General features: G+C 37.4%; 1 protein-coding gene and 1 long non-coding RNA gene across 5 annotated transcripts; one reads left to right on the plus strand and one right to left on the minus strand.

The window, feature by feature from the left end:
* On the plus strand, positions 5,708-6,978 carry LOC109950455. The gene is made up of 2 exons (XR_002272670.1): positions 5,708-5,870; positions 5,990-6,978. It is a non-coding gene; the product is annotated as an uncharacterized LOC109950455 (long non-coding RNA).
* Positions 6,837-17,401, minus strand: LOC18771193 (protein ROS1). Of its 4 annotated transcripts, none has more exons than XM_020569215.1 (21): positions 16,615-17,401; positions 15,961-16,525; positions 13,397-14,992; positions 12,893-13,297; positions 12,632-12,722; positions 11,691-12,546; positions 11,259-11,618; positions 11,078-11,157; positions 10,810-10,894; positions 10,643-10,734; positions 10,497-10,565; positions 10,319-10,355; positions 10,153-10,235; positions 9,425-9,892; positions 9,120-9,156; positions 8,816-8,879; positions 8,316-8,455; positions 8,123-8,188; positions 7,928-8,042; positions 7,807-7,845; positions 6,837-7,182 (listed from the first exon to the last, which is right to left on the minus strand). In XM_020569215.1, exons 2-21 carry the CDS (start codon positions 16,352-16,354, stop codon positions 7,067-7,069), a joined length of 5,193 nt encoding a protein of 1,730 aa, XP_020424804.1. In that variant the 5' UTR covers positions 16,355-16,525; positions 16,615-17,401; the 3' UTR covers positions 6,837-7,066. The 4 variants fall into 4 exon arrangements, with proteins under 4 accessions (XP_020424804.1, XP_020424803.1, XP_020424802.1 ...); XM_020569214.1 differs by having other exon boundaries at positions 11,259-12,546; positions 16,615-16,738; positions 16,897-17,400; XM_020569213.1 differs by having other exon boundaries at positions 11,259-12,546; positions 16,624-17,400.

Consider the following 20,603-nt stretch of genomic DNA (forward strand, 5'->3'; position numbering starts at 1 on the left):
AACATAACCTAACAAGCTAATACAAGTATGTGATTTCAAAATAACAACAAGGACACGTGTGCATTTCAAAAGGACTAATTGCAAGATCGTCATCATTCCTTGCTCAAGCTTGATACTCCCAGCACCACATGTTGTTTCCTCAATACATAATAATTTCCAGTTGATGCAGGAGAAGCAAATGTTGATGATGGAGCAGCTGAATCACTTGGTGGTATATTTGAACTCCCAGCTGTAGTGGTGTCCTTTCTCTTCCATTTTCCTTTCTGCACAACTTTAGCAGGCTTAGCTCACCTTGTTCTTGAACTGGGACCAGCTTCACTTGTTTCAATAGTTTGCTAGGTTGAGACAAAAAATAATATGTAGTTAGTTGCAGGATTCTATCTAAAAACATAAAAGTAACAAGTGTTCATCCTCAGATGTTTACCTCGACCTTCTTTTTTTATAGGGGTAGATTCCTATGACAAGTCCTTTTATTGTGACAATTTTTTCCATATTGGCCACACTTCAATAAGTCTTGAACATGTGAAACAACATTAGCCTTCCTGCTTAACTCACCCTTGTGTTGAGTCTTGCTATCTAGCTCTCATGCTTCCTTCTTTCTGACCTTCCAGATTGTTTGGAGCATGAAGGAGGCACACATGGTGGCATATTAGTTTAATCCCACAACTCCATCTCATTAATAGGTAGTATGAGGTTTTCATATACCTTGAAATATGTCTGAGTAGAATAACATGCATCCATAAAATCCATTATGTTCAGGCCACCATTGTAATTTATAACTGCCACTGCATGAACACAAGGCCAACCAGTTAAATCTCATTCTCTGCAAGAACAAGTCCTCAAATCCAAGTCCACAATATGCTGTGATATCCCACCAGTACCAACTTGAAAATTGCCTCAACTTGACCACATAGTGACACAACCATCTGCTTTTACCTTCTTTATCTCTACCTTCCTAAAAATCTTGAGGCAAATTGACTTTGTCCATTTCTTCATTTTGTCCCTTCTGTCTTGTATCCTCCTCATCAACTTACACCTAATTATCACAAGCATGGTCAGTATTTGCTTATCTCTGTATGCCAATATGAATGAGTTGAATGACTCACATAGATTGTTTAAAAGTATATCACACTTTTCACATGAGTGCTGAAGTGTGATCGAGACCAATGCCTGGGAGGATTTTCAGATTGAGTCAACCACTCATAAGCATCATTATCAAGATTTTTCAACTCTTCTATCTGTCTTGCAAGGTGTGGAACAATTGTTGCTTTTAAAGCGCCCCAAAATTTGTCAGACAAAGCTTTTCTTTTGAATTGTAACCTGAAGTTTGTGAAAAGATGTCTTACACAAAACTTATGTTTATTGTTATGAACAACTTGCTCAAAAGCAGGTAATAACTTTTTTTGCTTATCTAATATGAAAGTGTATCCAAACTGGTTAATAATTTCAACATCCTTTATTAGCAATTCCAGAAACCAAACCCATGAGTCCTTGCACTCAAATTCAACTACTGTTGGTCAAAAATAAAGATAATTGCTATATTTACAGAATTTCGAAAATAAAACTTCACTATAAATTCGAAATAAATACAAGAAAATAATCACAAGGAAAATTTTAAGAATACTTTACAGATGATCGAGTCTAGAACTTTGTTGTATCTCTTTAAGACGAAATTGTCTCCTCACAGGTGCTTTTAGGATTTGCTTGGCAAACGTCTCCCAGGATACAACGATCGACTTCTTATTGAAGTAGCACTACAATCCCCAAGAAAAGCGAACTCAAAATTGTATATGAACTCTCTCTTACTAACTCACTATATTTATGAAAATACAATACTATGAATGCTCTAAAAACTACTATTGTTGGATGATAATTAGATGAATGAAATGTTGTAAGACCTTCTCTATTTATAGACAACAATGCCTCTGTTCAGAAAAGATGTGACTGAAAAATATCAACAAATGTGTCTTTTCCTGTTACAACCATAAGCCAAGAAGTGGAATGTTTCAATTACTATGAAACAATGCAACTTTTCACATAAAGTTTTATTATTTTATTCACAAACAAAATAAATAATATTTTATTTTTCCACGTTAAGAACATGACTATTCCCAATTGATACATACCAATTCGTAATAGTCATGTGCTTAAAATCACGGGTCCCACAATTTAATTTATATTCAATTATTGAAAAAATAAAAAAATATTATAATTTTCTAACAACCACTGCATACGCAATCACCCATGTTTCATTATTAACATTTATACCAACTGTTGCTAATAATTGCCCTTCATATACACCCTTAAAGAAGCAGCCATCCAATCCAATAATAGATCTGCATCCAACAATAACTCTACTTTACATGCACCTAGACACACAGACAACCTTTGAAACACTGGATTGCCCAACTGTTCATTGAAATCACATTGAACTTTCGTTGTTGTTCCTGGATTGGTCTTCCTTAACTCTTCACAATAATTCCAAATTCTAGAGTATTATTATGTGAATACTCCATCAATTTGCCTCAATGCCCTATCTTTTACCCTATAAATTTGTTGCCTAGAAACTCCAGTGTTATAGTCATTCTTCACAGTCTCCATGAATGAGCTAATTGGTCAAGTTGGATTGGTCTTTAATGTTTCCATATATTTGGCACTTATCCAACTAGACTTGATAGTGGGGTTCTCCTAAACAATACCACGAATGTGTTCACCCTCATATTTCTTAACTTGAAAGTTCTTCTCATGCTACCATTTTAGAAGCATATATCTCCCATGGACAATTTGGATATGCATAAACAACCCTTAGCTTGAAAGTCTCACTTCTCACAAATACAACATCCATATTCATCTTTATAAATTGTTCTCTGACAGCAGCTCTAAAAATTTTACAATAACTGAACTTCATCTCAATCTCAAACTGTGGATCTCCCATGTCAGTTGCCGGATTGAACTATGCCCATCGATTCTTCATTGGAGTGTCATCATCATAGTCATATTTAGACTGTACATTATCAGAATCAAACTCCTTTGAATCCAGTTCAACAACTTCAATCCCAATCTTCAACCCCAGCATTTGTTGAGTTTGGCTCTTTTCCTTTTGCCTTATCTCCAACCCACTCAATATGTTTTTCCATCCATTCATCAAAATCAAGATCATCATCATTATCATCACAACTGAAGTTAGGGTACACAAAATCAGAGTCAACATTGTCTGCTAACTCCTCATCATCACAGACTGTGGTCATTTTTCTTGCTTTTCTTGTTTTCATTGGATGACATCTTGATAAATTGCTCTTTTCTACAGTTGCTTCAACAACTTCATTCTCAAATAATCCATCAGTTACTATATTGGACATTTGGTTTTCTTTATAAAGTGTCTTCTTTATAGTTTTGCACCTCCTTTTACCAAAGGCTCTTGCCTTCTTTTTCCCAAAAACAGAAGTGACTTTACTATTCCCTTTGTCTACAGGGGCATATTCCCACTTTTCTGATTTTTCATTGCCATTTTCATTGCAGAAGATTCCCTATCTACTGTTTTTTATTTGCCTTTTTGCACTGCAGAAGATTCCCTTTGATGTGTTGTTTCTTGGCCTTTTTCAGAAACAGCCTTTGTACAAGATTCCTTTGCCTTTTGCGTACCTCCATCACTTTGTTCCCCATTTGGTTCTTCATTGAGCTCTTCTATCACAACACATGTTTTTTTTTTCTTTCTGTTGTCTTCCTTGTTTGCCTACCAACAGGAACAATAGCCCTATAATTGTCATCAAGCTCCTCAATTACAACTCCTCTATTAGGCACAATATCATCTTCTAAATCAATGAACACATTTGATCCTGCTTGACTATAAAACATATCCTCATTACTATCAACCCCGTGATGTAAGGAGATGTCTATTAACCTTGTATATGGTACAAATACAAGTATGTCTATGACATCTTGATCATCATTAAGCTTTGTTAAACCACCATTGCTATAGGTAGGGATACTATAACAGTAACTAATCACCCCATTGTAGCCTAACTCCTTTACCATATTGTCTATCTCAGTCATTGACATTCTATCCTTGTCACAATAATCAACCCAAGCTACATTGTAACAAGCATAATAGTTACCACAGATTTGACCACCATGGTACATTCGAAAAGAAAACAATTTCAGGATCACCTACATATCACATGTCCCAAATAGGGGTTAGTTTTGGACCACATCATATAAACCATTAGACAAAACACAGTATTCAATTATTTTCATTTTAGGACCATTATAGAAAATGCAAAGTTTCTATTAAACAACCATTTTCACACCCTTCCACCTAACACTTTGGCCTTATTAAAGGCAGACATTGCTAGCATATGCGAAACCCTTTAAAAACAATTCTGCAGAAAGACCACCTATATTCAACAACCCTTATAAAACAACAATAACCTTTCATTCTTTCATACTTTTCCCACTATTCGACAAGGATTATAAAACACACTACTCAAAGCACAATAACCCATACGACCTCAAACCCATTCACCACAAATAACCGAAATCGCAAAAATTTTGAGGAACTTACCATACATGGGATGCACAGCGCTTAGAGGTCTAAAATTCCAACTCATTTCTTCTCAATTCTTCCAAAATCGCAGCTCCTGGATTTCTCTATCTCCTTAGTTATGGAGTTTTAAGTTATAGGTTAAATCTGAGAGTGAGGACGACTTTTGAGGATTTTGGTTCCAAATCGATAAAGAATGACTTTGGAACGCGTGCCAAATTGGGAGCGACTTCGATTTTATTTTTTATTTTTTAATTTTCCAACCCCAAAATGCCCGTCGAATTTCGTATGTAGAATGGTCAGTCTACTGGTGGGTGGGTCCCACGGGTGCCACATTAGCATTTAACGATTGACCACACGATCAACTTAACGGAAAAATGAAATTGGACGATGTTAAAAACGTTAGGGTGTAAATTAATAAAATTGATACCATGAGGTTCATATTGAGAACCACCCTAAACATGCAGGGTGTCTTGTCGTTAGCACTTAGTTATTTTCCATTTCGAATAAATTCAATTTCATATCAAAATTCAATTCATTGATGACAAGTATGTGTGTTGTTTGGTGAGCGAGACACATATAGGTCCCGTTTGGTTCACGAAATGAATTTGAGGGGAAATCATTTCCTAAGGGATAGAAAATTGAAGATTCATTTTCCATGTTTGGTAATACTGGGAAAGTAACCAGGTGATAACACTTTATTTCCTTTCCTATGTTTGTTTTGAGTAGGAATAGAAAATAAAGTTTATATAAATTTTCAATTATACCCATATTAAATTAAATATAAAAAAATAATGCATTTAATGATATATTGTAATTCTAAATTATTAATGGGGACAAAATAGTCATGAAAAATGTGTATTTAATATTGGTTAATTTCCCCAAACTTTCGAATAAGGAGGGAAAACAAAATCCAAGTTGGGAGGATAACTTCACTTTTCTCCCTACTTTCCCATGGGCCAGACAATGATTTCTCATGCCTGAACTTACCAAACAGGAAAAAGTAATTGATTTCTCATCCCCAAATTTCCTTTCCCATAAACCAAACGGAGCCATAAGATATACATGTTTTTCTTTTTGAGAAATGCAGAACCCGCCGAATCCACCAACAGCCAATAACTCGCCACGTACTGCGCGTCATTTTAAACGACGAAAAAGTAAAACGAGTTCAGATTAGGAGGGAAACCAAATGGAAAGTGGCGTTATGGCGGCAAAATAGTCAAGAGTGTTTCTCTATCCAGCGCTTTAGCTGCGACTGAAGATTCGCTCTTTTCAGTCTTCCCATCCACGATCCAGCTCTCGCAGCTCGCAAGCAGATGCAAGTTCAAAGGTGCGCTCGCTTTTGAATCTCTTTATCCGTAATTGTATTCGATTTTACTTTCGGCCTGTGCATCTTAGCAATTTGAAATCTGCTCATCTGTGCTTTGTGATTGTATCAATTGTCGCCAGGTGATTGATGGCGCTGTTGATCTCTCTGTTGACGATTTTGTGTTTTGAGTCCTATAGAAATGCATAATCTGTTCATCTGAATAGTTTTGAGGAAAAAAGTTCATAGATCGCAAACTTCTTCCCTCTAAATGGTTAGGAACTTTTCGTTCACAGTTATATTTATGTATATATTGCTTGTGTATGGCTAGGTAGGGAAATGTGTTGTAGATGCTCTGAACAATTTTTTAATATCAGAATTCCAGGAGCATCAATCTGTTTAGAAAATACAGAAGACAAGGTTGAGAGGGATTGAAATGAGGTTTTGGGAGAATTGAGGGGATGAATTTGTTAGAAGAAGAAGACAGTTTGAGTGAAGAAGGGGAAGTGAGAGGACAAAGTTAGGGTTAAAGTTTGAGGAGCTAGTTTTCAGAGAAGAAATCATTTTGTCATGTGGTGAAGAAAGGTTGAAGTAGAGAGGGCAAATAAGGGAGATAGTAACCCAAGAATGTGTTGCAGGTTGGTTAGTGGGAGCAGGAAAATGAATTTCAGTGAGAAATTGGAAATTAAAGATTATAATAGTTGAGGAGGAAATTCGATCTTTTGCTAGTTTTCTGATTGGAGGGTGGCTTTATTGTAGGGGCTGATTAGGTTGGTTTGAAAGGTTACTCGTGTGTTTGTTATTAGCTGGATTTGGTATTCAGTGGACATCTTATCCTCCTTTTTTTGGGTATGTTTGGATGATTAATTTTAACGAGATTTTGTTGCTCGTAAAAGAACTTTTTCAGTGTAGTTGGAATGCTTGTGCACTAGCTCCTTTGGTGTTCTTGCACTATCTTCTAATATACCTTTGGCTATTAAACTCGCAACCTTCAAGTAATTTGCTCAAGAAACTAGCTAGTGTATTAAACTGTATGACATCTTTTGGTTATGCTCGCCGTTTTTACAGAAATGGCTAAATGCCCTCTCAGTCATGTGAGCAAACAACTAAATTAGAACCTCACTTTTTGCTCCACGAGCCAATTTACAAATGTTTAATGTTGTGCAACTCAATGTGGGCTTTGTCTTGCTCTTTTGACATGCATTGAAACTTCTCGGTGGCTACTCATCTCTCTTATCTTTTGTTCTGGACAACTTGCTGGCTGGGAAGTGCAGTCTGGCCATTAATGGACGTGGCCCTCGTGTTTTTTGGTCAAATCCCCTCACGCAGACAAATCCTGCAAATCAAACTTTTAAGTAAACAGAGATTTCTATGAAGTTTCGCTGAGACATGTGACACAACCACTAAGTTCAAAAAAGTGAACTTGAGCATATTTGCTTATAGTTCAGCCATAAGATGCATTTCTGTTCCAACGGTCATTGAGAATGCAATCTGTGAAGCAATAAAGCCATGCTTAGGCAAGTTTCAGAATTTTTCATTCTAAGTTAGGAAAGTGCACTCTCTTAGCAATTAGGTTTCCTAAGGTACCAATAATCCTTGTCATGCTTGTTTGAGTACATTCTTGGTATGAACCTACAAAATGCTAATCAAAGAGCTCTATCTGCACAAGTAGTTGCCAGAAGGAATATATATTTTTGAAAATATCATTAGCTCATAGGATTAGGATATTAGAAATTGCATGATTCCAGAGGAAGTAGGTCTTACGTTCCCTTTCTTAGAAGTACAAGGTTTTGAATATGTGCGTACACAAGTCGACAATAATAGACTAATGGCTACTTCGTGTATGCACATAGCCAATTGAAAGGACTAATGGATAAATTCCACATTAAAGCTCTTTTTAGGAAAAAAAATTAAAGCTACTACAATAACACAGAAATAGATAAGTGACATTTTCTCATACCTCTCCAAAAGCATTGCTGAATTTCTGGTGTTGATAACCCTGGCAAGAAGAAACATATACTGAGTGCTATTGTTTGAATCATTAGTAAAAATATAAAAATGTAAAGTTTTACCATCTTTACCTTTAAATATCGTTGGTATAGAGGTTCCGAAGTACACCGTTCTCCGATTTAGCTTCCACAACCAAGATCTTGGAACATCAAGCGGGTTAAGGCTCGAATCATGGTCAGCAAATACCTGCATCGGATGGCATTTATAATCAATGTCACCTCAACATGAAACAGGAGGGGCTTGAGAAGAATGAAACTGCATCTCACCTCGTTAACTTGAAAGTATGTGCCATTAAGTGGAAAGCTCCCTCTCATTGCTGTCCGACATGGTATCTGTTCATGATCAAAACAAGTAAACACTCATCATTGTTGTGATCACTTCTATTGGTGTTACAAGTGTTCAGTTGTGTTGTATAACATTAAAAATTATGAAGGGTAGTTTTGTTTAGCATACTCTTACCAAGAGAGTTCCTCGGACTGTTTGTGAATTTGCTTCCCGTTCACTGTTGCATGAGAAACATTCCTTATCGTCACACAATTTTCCAAGTTCTTGAGAACTACACCTCTTCTCTGGCGGTTGAATGGAATTTGGAGTTTCACCTGGTATGAACATTAAGGCATTTAGTGAAATTGTATATTCAACATATAGAAAAAGAGGATATATATTAGCTTTGGGAAGTACACCACTTGAGAAGTATAGAGATGCTCTACGCCATGTCTCTAATCTTAATATGTTAATCCTATACCGGTTTTTCTTTACGGGTCCAAATGATAATAGTAGTCATTTTGACATTAGGGACTGTTCAGTTAGGCTTTGTAAAGCCATGTTATCCACTTTGGAAGATTGGTCTAGGCTAAACTCTCAAATGAGGGTTGAGAATTTGGGGATGAAAAAGGAAAATTGGATAGTCAGACTTAAGTATAATATGGTAGTCAGTTTTTTTGTTGATATCTACATACCTGGTGTCCAAATAGCCAACAAGTAATTGCAGGGATCATCTGGTTCTCGCTTATCCAACTGCAACTGTATTAAGCGAAGGCAAATTTAGTGAAGATTAAATCCGGATAGGTACTTGGTGGAAAAAAGAAAGAAAGAAGAGATAGCTACTTATCCCTTACAATATCAAAAAGGGATAGTTAAACCATATTATTAGGTAAGTATGCAGTGGAAAAAAAAGAAAGAAGAGATAGCTACTTATCCCTTACAAACCCAAAAAGGGATAGTTAAACCATGTTATTAGGTAAGTACGTAGACATTACTAACCAGTTCTAGAAGAGGGTGTGTGTCGGGAAGTTCATAGCTGCATTGTGAAGAAGAAGAATCAGTAACATACATATGAGATGTTTGGCTCACTATTAAAATGATAAAATTCATATCAATTATCATTGATGCAATCTGGACAGAGGTGATGTTTTGTGATTTCTGTTGGAAACCTTTTTTGACAACAAACTCCATTTCGTTTTCCATTGCTTACTTAAACATTGCTCCATCCATTTAATCCTAACAATACCAAATATTTCATACAAGAAATTTCTTGAATTATTAGAGAGATGACAGCTCCTACTTACACTTGGTGTTCAGTTCGTAGTCGGCTCACATTCTTTAGCTTGGGTGTTGGAATAGATGCAGCTTCTGGTGTGAGAGAAACTAAAGCTTTTGACATTTCACCGTCTTGGAGTTCCATGTTTTCTTGCATATAGTTTTGTAAATTCTGAGTGAACTCTTCCATGTTAAGTTTAATTGTAGGGATTTCGTCAGGATCATCATAGAAGTCTTCAATGTCCTCTACTATCTGTGTGCAGTCTGGCTCTGGTGTTGCTGGTTCTTCAATGATAGGTTCACATCTACCAAATTCAGATTTTGCTTCTGATTCTTGGCTTGCTTCCAATTGCTGGTATCCATCCAACTGTTTTGTTGCCTGAGGAAGAGGCAAGGGCATTCTATTGTTCATCTCAGTAGGGTTTGTATAGGTAGTTCTGGCTTCAGTTGCACTCACTATGCTTTTCTCCTCTGGCCCTGGAAGAGCAAGCCTTGCACTGCATCCAACATGCTTTGTTAGTAACTTATCAAATGATCTTGCAGTAAAGTGCAATTATGAGGATTGTTATTATGCTTCTGATTCATGAGGGCTTTTTTTTTTGGTATGCTTAAGTTTATTTCCATATGTTGATAAATTGAGGTTTACAATAGTTAATATACCTTGAATGAGTCATAATGAATTTTTATTCATATGGTTGTTTTATTGGAACTATAGTGGCCTTTAAGTACAAATGATTGGAAGATTTGATTTGCAAACCTCGCAAATGCACTTGCAAAATGCCTACATTCTCCTCTCATTGGACATGCATTGCAATTTGGTTTGCTTTTTGTGCAGAAGACCTGTGTCAAAAAATGCCATTTAATTCATTCTTAGCCCGTAAAGTGAAGACAAATCACTTCATGTGCAAAATAAGATGACATACCTTTCCAAATGTTATCATCTGGTAATGCAGCTCATACCTGTTAGCAAATATTGAAATAGTATTGTTCAATTAGTATCCAATGTTATAGAAGAGAATTTTGTTTTTTGACTATGCAAAGTCATGTTTATAGATAAGATATAGTGTACTAATGTGAAGGTATTGTCTGATTTGTATTTACAATGTTCTTTGGTCAAGCTTGCACAGTCGTGGCCACAAATATTTTTGAATGGATTCCAGCACTGGGTACCTATGAGAGACAGAAACATCAGTTCCAGTTCAATTTGGATATGCTTTTGGTAAGTAAATGGAGCTCATAAAACTCACAGTTCGAGAAGATGCAATTGCAGTGACTCAGGCAATGGCTGTAGGGGTACCCATCCAAGCCGCACAGCTATACGTCCAACATTTGTGTCCACCTTCAAAGATATAACTACATATGTTGAGATCTGTTGCATTTATTCTGGTCAGTGATACTTCTAATACACACTCACCGGAAAAGCAAGATGGTGCAGTGTCAAAAGCCGCACACACTCCACACTTTTGAGCCCCAGTCCACGAAAGCTCAGCAGAAACTCTCTATAAGCACATATCAGATAGTTTTGGAATGAAAACCACAGAAGCATAATGCATATTCAGAACATTGTATACTGTATAAACACAGCCATATCATTTTTATATGACATGGGCATGCAAGTGATTGAGTTGCTAGAATTTAGTTTTTAAAGGTAGAAATGGGTTGGAATAATTCTGCGGGCTTACTTTGCTTGGTCAGGTGGAACATCCCTCAACCATTCAAGATCAACACTACCGTGTTCTCTAACCAGTCGGTTAAGGAAATCCTGCACAAATTTCTCAATCAACATCAGCTGATCTAAAAGTTTTGGTGTGTGTAGGTGGGTACACTGAAAAATTTGAGAACTATATTAAATGTTATACTTACCTTGATTCTTTCTGCAAGCATATTATTCATCCCTCGCTCTTTGATGGTTTGGGCAATCTCACTAACATCTGCACATCTTACAGCTTCCCAATCCAAGGAATCCATTGTGTTTGCTGTTTTTTCCCTTTTCCTTCCATTTGATTCTGCTTGTTTTCTTAATTTGTCCCAATCAAGCTGATCTTTTTTCTCTTTTCCAGCTCTTGTGCTCTTTGTTTTTGAGGTAGCAGCTTTCGTCTTACTGACCTCCTTGTTTATTGAATGACCCTGCTCATTTAAATCTGACTCTGCTACTTTCTGCAGAACATCTATGGTCTCTCCAGAAGTGTTCAAGCAACTTTGATGCATCTTATTGTTTTGCTCCTGAGCAAATATTTCAACATTATTTGAGTTCCCAACCACCCCAATTTGAGACTGGGCCATGTTATTGCCTACCTGAATGTTATTGCACGGTTTTCTAGAACAGCTTGGTGCTTCTTGAACATTCACTCTCATCTCGTTATGTACTGTATCTTGACTGGCAGATTCTGCTGTTACTGCACTCCTTTCGCTAAGGCTGTCTTCATATTTGTTTTTTAAAGTATTAGAAAATTCGGTTATTTCTCTGAACAAATCAAAGCACTCAGCTAGGGATGCTGCTTGTCGGTTTATATTATGTCTTTGGTCAGTATGCTGCATACATGTAGGTTGGTAACCTTCACAGTTTGAAGTGAGATGAGATGACATGTAGCTGCTCTTGAGACTGTAAACTTGATGCACCCTAGTTGATTCGGCCTTCTGTAAAAGCTCTACAAACGAAGTGGAGTGATCCAAGCTGCTCTTTTCACATCTATTAGGTGGATCCTCTGTTTCTGAGTTGCTCTCGCATGATCCAGCCTTTTCCACAGTCTGAGAAGTTGAAGAATCCACAGAATTTTGAGATGAAGCTACATCGTATGTTGTTCTCATATCCTCCTCTAAGGAACAATGAGATACTGTTCTTGTGATCTTGGTTGTTGACCTGTTCACTAGACCAGGTTCAGATGAATATAATAGCTTGCATTCTGATTCAGTTGTTGAGATAACTCCCTCAGTAGTGCTTCCAGAGTTCTCATTTCCGTTAACATTTTTTTCACTATGCTCATTATCATGGAATGTTATGGAACTGCAGTCACAAGCTGGCTGGTTTGAATTCTCACTAATGCAGACTGCTGGTTCATCTACTACTAAGCTTCCAACCTCTTCATGGCATGCATCTTCATTCCTCCTTGACTTCAGGGGAAAATGTGCAGCGAGTGACATGAATGCAGAGCTGCAAGGAGGTACAGGTTAGAAATTTTATGACTTGGAATTTCTCCGATGTCAAATTTTATACTTATCAAGAAACAGTACTTCACCTAGACAGATGATCTGAGACATTTTGAGTAAGGAAAACTCCAACCACTGAATCCACAACTGAACCCTTCCATGGAGAGAAGCGTCTATCCCCTGTGGAAATAATATTATTCTGTTACAATATGAAGTTGTGACTTCTTATATCTGAAATTAAAGAAGAGTTCCCAAGTGCATCCTCTAACTAGCTAATCATCATATAATTATGAAAGATACGTTGGAAACTTGTTTAACATGAATTTCTTTGAAGGTGAAAATTTATGTACCTTGCACAAGATGCATTCGTGCGATGAAAGAGTCTGCACGTCCATGGAACACTCTACGCTCTTCTTCCCACCATCTTGCTTTCTCTTCATCTGTTCCGTCAATACCTTCACTATTTATATTATCCATCAAAAGCTTCCATACTCTATCAGTCTCTTGATCAAGGTCAACTTTAGGTCGTGCTCGACGTTTCTTAGTTGGATCAAAAGAACCGTCAAATGGTACAACAGTGCCATCTCTTCTATAAAGAACCAGTGCGTTGGGCTCTTGATTTTGTGTCTTACAGGAAGAGATGACATTAAACCCTTGATAGGAAAATCTGCTACTTTCTCTATGTATGTCCAAACATTTGAAGTGCTCAGTGATAGCAGAAAGCAGTTGTTCAAATGTTACTTCTGGAGGAACACCTGCAATTAATGGCCAAGTTCAATTACATCCAAAATTGCATGGCAGAGTGGGTAACATTGTACAACTTGCAAACATAAACAAATATTTTATTGGCATACCTGATGCTGTGGCGAAAAATGGTTGGTTCTTATATATTACAAGACTTCGTTGCGAAGTGGAAAGTGGATGCCTCTTTGTCCTCTTCTTTTTTGCAAGTGTTGCACCCACGTCTGTGACTAGGGCATCAATGCATGTCTGATTTCTGTCATAGTGATTAACTCTTTGCCCATTACAATCACTTGGTGGTTGTTTGGTGAGATAGGCTCTGTGCAAAATGTGCTCTGGTGTCCTAGTCAGTGAAGCCAAGTCACGAACCTTTGTAGGACCTCTAGATCTTCTCTTTGTTGACCTCTCAGTATGATACAAAGGTAGAATATTCTCAAAAGCTTGCAGTTTATCTTGAGGGATTTTCCCTGCTTCTCTAAGTGTAGGCGAAACATTACTAGCATTAAATTGAGGACCAGAAGTTAAGCAGCTAGATGTTGATGGTCTCCAAACGTTTTCTGCCATATTCACACGATAAGAGGTGCTTGGTATGGTAGAATTGTGTGCCTTGTCAGTCCTCTTCTTCTTGTATATGTACGGAAAATGCACCCACGACATCAGATTGTAGTATGCCTGAAAATTATTATAGTTAGCCCCAATTAAATTTCTGGCCCTTGGATCTGCTTGTGTAGCAGCATTAGAATATCTTCTCTTGGTTCCCTTTGCTTGTTCTTCACGTGGACTTTGTTGGGATGATTGAGTGTCACAATTCAACATGATTTGTGCATTGTTTACCTCTCCAATATCAGTGCTCATTTGTCCTCTTCCTTTTGTGGTATCCTCCTTTTGGGAATCTGTATATTGTATGGAACTATTTCTGGTGGAAGGTGCTGTGCTTGGGGGTTGTTCAGGCAGTGACAAATAATCTTTCAGGATTTGATTTGTAGAACTGACTAGATCATGGGCTATGCCTACTTGGGTGTTATCTGCTACCAATTCAACTCCATTGCTGCAAGAATTCAGCTCATGTGATTGTAAATCCATATTCAAAGACCTGCATGAGGAACTTCCATCTCCTGGTTCTTCTATTTCAAAGTTTAAGGCCCTTCTGCACGATCTTTTCGTAGACTTCAGTTTATTTGAATCAGTACGCTCCCTAAATTCCGTTGATAGTGGAGGAGTTTTATTTTCGTTGAGTGCATTCTTCCGCACATACTTTCTTTTGACCCTTGGATTTTCCTTAGAACCAGGAGGCTTTGGGGTTCTTTTTGGCTTGCCTTCTCTAATTACCTTGGGCCTGTGCTTTCTCCTTCTTTGTTTTAGTTGTGGTGTCTTGTTCAAGTCAATAATGTTGTTTACTCCCTTGTCAGAGTTGTCAGTCTCCTGGAGCTCTATGGAAAGAGTAGCATGCAGTGAATCAGGAGAAGCTTTTGCTAGATCTTTGTTGTTATCCAGCTCATGGATGTTGATTGTTGCAGAATTTGCATCCCATTGCTCCTCTATTTCCTGGCCTCTTCCATCATCTGCATTGGGGTTTGGTGTTTGAGACATTGGTTCTCTGTCTACTCTCGTGGACTTATCTGGTGTTATGGGTGCAAATTGGCCATATGTAGTCGCAGGTGGAAAGTTCAGATCACACGGAGGACGTTGGTCAGCAAAAGAGAATTCATCTGCATAGTAACATTGGTTCATCTCCAGATCAGAGAGGTAACAAAAACAAACTCCAAACTTCTTTGTTGATATACAGAGCTGCAATTAAAGTTGACATCTATTTGAAGGCACATAAAGTAATTATGGAGAACTTGTTCCTCAAGATGAAATTGTTACCAAAAACCACAAATGCATACACCCATGTCATATACATAATTGAAGTCTTGCAGTCAGAACGCATGATGAATGAGGTAATTGAACAAGAACACTGTGATCAAATTTGTTATAAACAGAATACTTTTCATTTCTTGTTATACATAATCAAGTATTTTTTATTTCCTTGAGTAGTCATTACTGTCTTATAGATATCCTCACTCTGAACCTTCTAGCCATTATATAACTGATTATTAATTTTTTGTTTCAAATGCTGTTTTCTTTTTTCTGACAACTATTATCATCTTCATGCTATTGGCAGTCACTTCTTCTAGCTATCCACACTACAGTATGCTCTTAAATTCAGTGACTCCTGAGTTCACTTCTCATGTGGTAACTATATGTCTCCTTTCGGTCAACTCTGGTGAATTTGTCTTACATGCTTTCCTTAAGGTGTAAGATATTAAAATGAGAGTTCATAACAAATTAATAATAAAGCTATTTAGACCACATTCATTGGCCACTGAACTCCTCTATGAAAAACTTATGGGACAGCCTCTGTCCCTTTATGTGTCTATCTCGTGTCCATCTCTCATAACGTGCATGTGTCAATCTCTCTCATCACGTGATGCAAGAATACAACATGAGAGAGAAAAACTTTTAGACCCACCCACAAGGGTGCACGTGGTCAACCACCTGACCACCACCCTCTAATTATTAGAGAGTGAGCCCCACACCGGGCGGTCATGTGGTCGGCACTTAACGTGGCCGTAACATTTGTCGTTAGTAAATATGGTACAAATAGCAACACTAAAGTTTAATTGGTTTAACTTACGCTGAATTTCTCCCAGCACTGCACAACCATCACCATTCCCATCCTCTTGCAGCAAGGGGTTCCCAGCAGCGACATTTGCGAGGGCGAGGAGCTCTTGACAAGGAATTCCTTTCCACGGAGCCATATGGTCAAAGTGAGACTCTGCTGAAGTACAAGCTCCAGTTCCAGCTCCATGGTAAACAAATCTACTCTCTTTCTCGCGATCCAGCGTGCCGAAGTTTATAAGTACTCTGTTCTCTTCAGTTTCTTCTACACCAAATCTCAATGTCTCTGAGGCCATCAAAATTTCCGGCTGTGGTTTTGGCAGAATAGGCCTATAAGGAGTTGTTGGCATCCAATTGCAAGAAGAGCCTTGATCTTGTAAGGCATCTTCCCCCTGCCCACCCATATCCATCCCTCAGCCTTCTGAGGGACCCACCTGTTGGGTTTTTTAGATTTCTTCTCTCCCTCTGGTTTCCAGCTCCTCACTTCTCACTCAATTCAGTCTTTCCCAAGGCAGATTTTGATTTCTGGACATCAAGCCTTGAAACTCTTCCTCCCTGTTAAGCCCATTTTACAGAATCACCTGCCATATAGGAAAATGAGGCAATTTTGAGAATTTTCAGCAGAGAAAACACAGTTTTGAGCTAAAAACACAACAATTATCAGTCTTACCCAGCTCACCAAAAACTATCATCTTGTTGAAAACCAGATCTTTCAATCAAAATGGCAAATTCAGACTAGAGTGGCCAAGAAGAAGAGCACATAATTGATTTAGAATTCCACCTCCTCACAATCACTGAAATTTGCAGTTTCATAAAATTAGAAGGCAGAACAGAAAATCGTACAGATGCTCTCACTGATCTCCACAGATAATGCCACTTTATTCTCTGCTGTTGGAAGAATTTGATCAACAAAAAATTAGCAATTATTCAGAGACTTCATGAGAGAGCTAACCCACAAGCTGAGCCAGTGCCTAGATCTCATCTCAGTCTCAGGAGGAACCCAAAATGGTGAAAAAGTCTTTCTCAGGAAACCGTGAAGGAAACTGAAAAGAAAAAAAAAACCATACACAAAGTCCCAGAGAGAGAGAGAGAGAGAGAGAGAGAGAGAGAGAGCTAATTGATAACTGAAAACTCCTTTTCCCGGTAAACGATTTAATCTCAATATAATAACTACACGAAATTATATAATATGACTTTATTTTTCTGTTTCTTTTTGTGCACTTGTTTGTTTGTTTGCTTAACAACTGGTGGGATATGGAAAATGTTACCATGTCTGCTGAGTAGTGAAATTATGGCGCGAGGACAGGGGCAAATTGGTCAAAGAACATTTGCCCAACGACCGCGGCGTGTGAATCGTCGAGGCTGGACTCGTACACGTGATCGAACGGAAAATCAAAGATGCTTACGTGGCGAACATACGGCGTCGTTCGGGGAAATGAGTTGGGACTTGGGCGATGAATACGATGCGGGGGGTTATATTTTTGCCCCTATAGCTACGTCAAATTCCAGGTAACGGAGCCATCAGTTACGGCGTTAGTGGTCCCCTCCTTGGCTGAACAAAAGGTACACAATTTTCTAAGTAAAGGTTGGGGTGTTGATTAAATTTAGCGCGCATGTGGCATGAATTTATGATGGTCATCGCATGGGGTGGGGTCGTAATTTTATTGGTTAACAAAATTGAAGAATGGTAATTTGCTTATGATTAGTGCTAATATCTGATTATTATTATTGATCATATATAATTATCATTGTTGAGCTTACTATACTCTCGAGCTACCTAGTTCGATTGTGTCGATAAAATTTTGGTAACATCTATATATAATCACAATTCGTTGAAGTTTCGCAACGAAATTTTAAAATAGATGTATTTCATATGGGTCCCAAGTGTCATGTCCCACAATCTTTTTAAGGGACAGAAGTCAACCTAGTTTATTGTTTCCATTTCACCTGACTTCTATGATGATTGGCGAATGTTTTCCGCATTTATATAAAGAATAAGATTGTTTATCATGCGCCTTCTATTCAAAAATTCTTTGAATATTTTATTATTTAACGACGGCGCGTCGGTTTTCGATAAGAACTTTTTGAAGAACCTCTACTTTTTTCACAAAACACATGCAGGGTCTTTTTCATTAACTATATCAACTGTCATGAGTTGTTATTGGGATCTTCAAACATACCACTTCTTCAGTGACACTATCACATCAGAGCGGGCACATACACATACACATATATATTGATCCGTCTTTTAACATTTTTTTTCACTAATAACCAATAAGATTAACTATAAGATGTGAATTTAAAATTTAGACTAATCAAACGTTTGGAAAACGTTTCTGTTTGCTTGGATGAGGAAAGGGATAGGGTTTGGTGGGTAAGATCCAAAACCCCCAATTTGATCAAAAACCGGAAATTAGGGCGATGAGGTGTGAATTTGATGAAGCAATTTTGTTGGTTTCTTTGCACTTGTAAGCAGCAACACATGGATCTCATGCAAAAAAAGTGGTGTAACCGTTTTCATCTCTCTCCCTACTCTTTTGTTTTTTTTTCTTTCTCTTTTTTGCTTGACCGTTCTTCTGATATGTCGGCCACCGCTCGTGACTCTCAAGCCAAAGCGAATCTCTTATCTCCCTCTTTTCGCGTTCTCCTCTGACTCTTCTGTTTCAACAGCTTGATAACCTCACTTGTTGCTTAACGTGTTGTTCGTGCTACAGTTCTCATTTCGTGACGCGTGTCCTAGTGCTGCCAGGTCAGTTGCTTACAATCTCTGCTTTCTATGTCATTGCCATTTATGTTTTTTCTTTCTACTTAAATTTGGTGGGTGCAACAACTTTAGAGATATTAATGGGTCAATTAAGGAAAAATGGAACTGAAAATTTAAACTCGAAAAAAGCTATCATGTTAAAGAAGTGAAAGTAAATTTGAGATTACCCCAAAAAAACAAAGAGTAAATTTTTTGAAGTTATCATTAAGAGGGGTGGCTAGAGATTAGAAGGTACCAAGCAACTGAAGTGACATCTGTTTTTGGTGTTTCTTTTTTTTATTTTATTGGGGGACTATGAAGTGTCATGCATGCCGGCCGAACAAAAAACAGAAGCGTCATGCATTGGTTGCTTTTTGTGCTTTGTGTTGTGAGGCGGGTTTAGGAAGCAAACAAAATGAAGAGGTCCCCCAAGAAGTAATTATCCACAACACTCATGGCCAACAGAAAATAATATCTGCAACTTGGTCCGGAGATTCCCACTTTCTACTAGCTATAGGGGCTTTTTAGGGCTAAGATATCTAGCATTGGCAATGGGTTTAAACAAAATAAACAAATACATGCACCATTTCTTTGGTATCAGATTCTTCTTTTGGTTGGTGGTGGTATCAGATTTAGCCTGCGGTTGTTCTGACATGATGGTTCATAATGATTATTAGAACGTTCCTAACGTTCTCGTTTCGCAGTCAACGCGAATGATTAGAACATTCGCGTCAACGCGAATTATTAAAATATTCATCATGTAGATGTGACATTTTAAATAAAGTAAAATTATTTGTATCACATTTATTCGCGTCAACGCAAATTATTAGTATATCCGTTGTCAACGTGAATAAAATATTTAAAATAAAGTGAGATTATTTGCATAACTTTTATCGATCACATTGTTCATCATATTTCTCAATTAAGATAACGAATGACTTGGATAACGAATGAGGACTAGCTAAGTAAAAAATGGTATTGACTTGCAGACCATTGATCTCAGGTTTGGATTCCATAGCATCTTAATAGTGTGTATGAAAAAACTCTCTCTCTTATAGTTTGGACTATCGTTTGTATTATAAAAAAAAATGATGACTCATAGACTTTTGACTTAAGCAAACGTTTTCTCTTCTTTCTTTCTCCTTGGTTTATGCTTAAATGGGTTTAAATAGAGAAGAAAATAAGAAGAGAGAGAAACTTAGAAAAGTGATCAACCTCATGAAAACCTTAATTATAATCCACAAGGAGGAAAGAGATGAGAGGATTAAGTGTCAACAAATGTGATATGTGGCATTACTTTTTTAAATGTAGATGTGCCAATTTGAAGTGTATAAGTGGGGGGAAATAATCATTGAGGTTGAAGTTTTAAAAGTTATTTGATGATAAGGCTAGACATAGTGTAGAAGAAAGTTTGGCGGAGTGGAATTCTAAATATTGTATTAGTTTTAGTGCTAATCAAGTTAGGATTGACTAGTATTAAACTTGAATACAAAATAATGCAACATAATACGACTTGGTTGTGACCCCTAATCCTAATATATACTAGATTTTTTTTTTCTTTTTTTGCGATAAAGGCCATAAGTTGCATTCATAATGCAGGCACAAAGGTCATAAGTCACAAGAGCTTATACAAAAACACATAGCCACAAAGGTTATTACAAATATGGAAGCACAGTAACTACAAAGGGTTAGTCCAAATACGGCCACACATAGCCAAAGAAATTCCAGCATAAAAGCCATTAGTCTGGAAAACTAGGTACATACCTCCACACACCAAACTATATCTGCAACTACAACCTTTAAATTCCCATATATAGAAACTACAAGTATAGACTAGACTACAAACAAGCACCAAACTCGCAAAGAGTTGATTTAACTACTACAACTCAAACAATTGCAAACACACGTAAATAAAA

Source organism: Prunus persica, chromosome G7 (genome assembly GCF_000346465.2).
Source record: "Prunus persica cultivar Lovell chromosome G7, Prunus_persica_NCBIv2, whole genome shotgun sequence".
In the NCBI taxonomy this organism is placed as follows: domain Eukaryota; kingdom Viridiplantae; phylum Streptophyta; class Magnoliopsida; order Rosales; family Rosaceae; genus Prunus; species Prunus persica.

Excerpts from the sequence above, each read along its gene's own strand:
- LOC18771193 (XM_020569214.1), bottom strand. The coding sequence starts at position 16,354 with ATGGATATGGGTGGGCAGGGGGAAGATGCCTTACAAGATCAAGGCTCT. Across the intron at positions 10,566-10,642 it reads CAATTGCATCTTCTCGAACT|GTACCCAGTGCTGGAATCCA; the intron begins GTGAGTTTTATG and ends TGTCTCTCATAG. Across the intron at positions 8,043-8,122 it reads CATACTTTCAAGTTAACGAG|GTATTTGCTGACCATGATTC; the intron begins GTGAGATGCAGT and ends CATCCGATGCAG.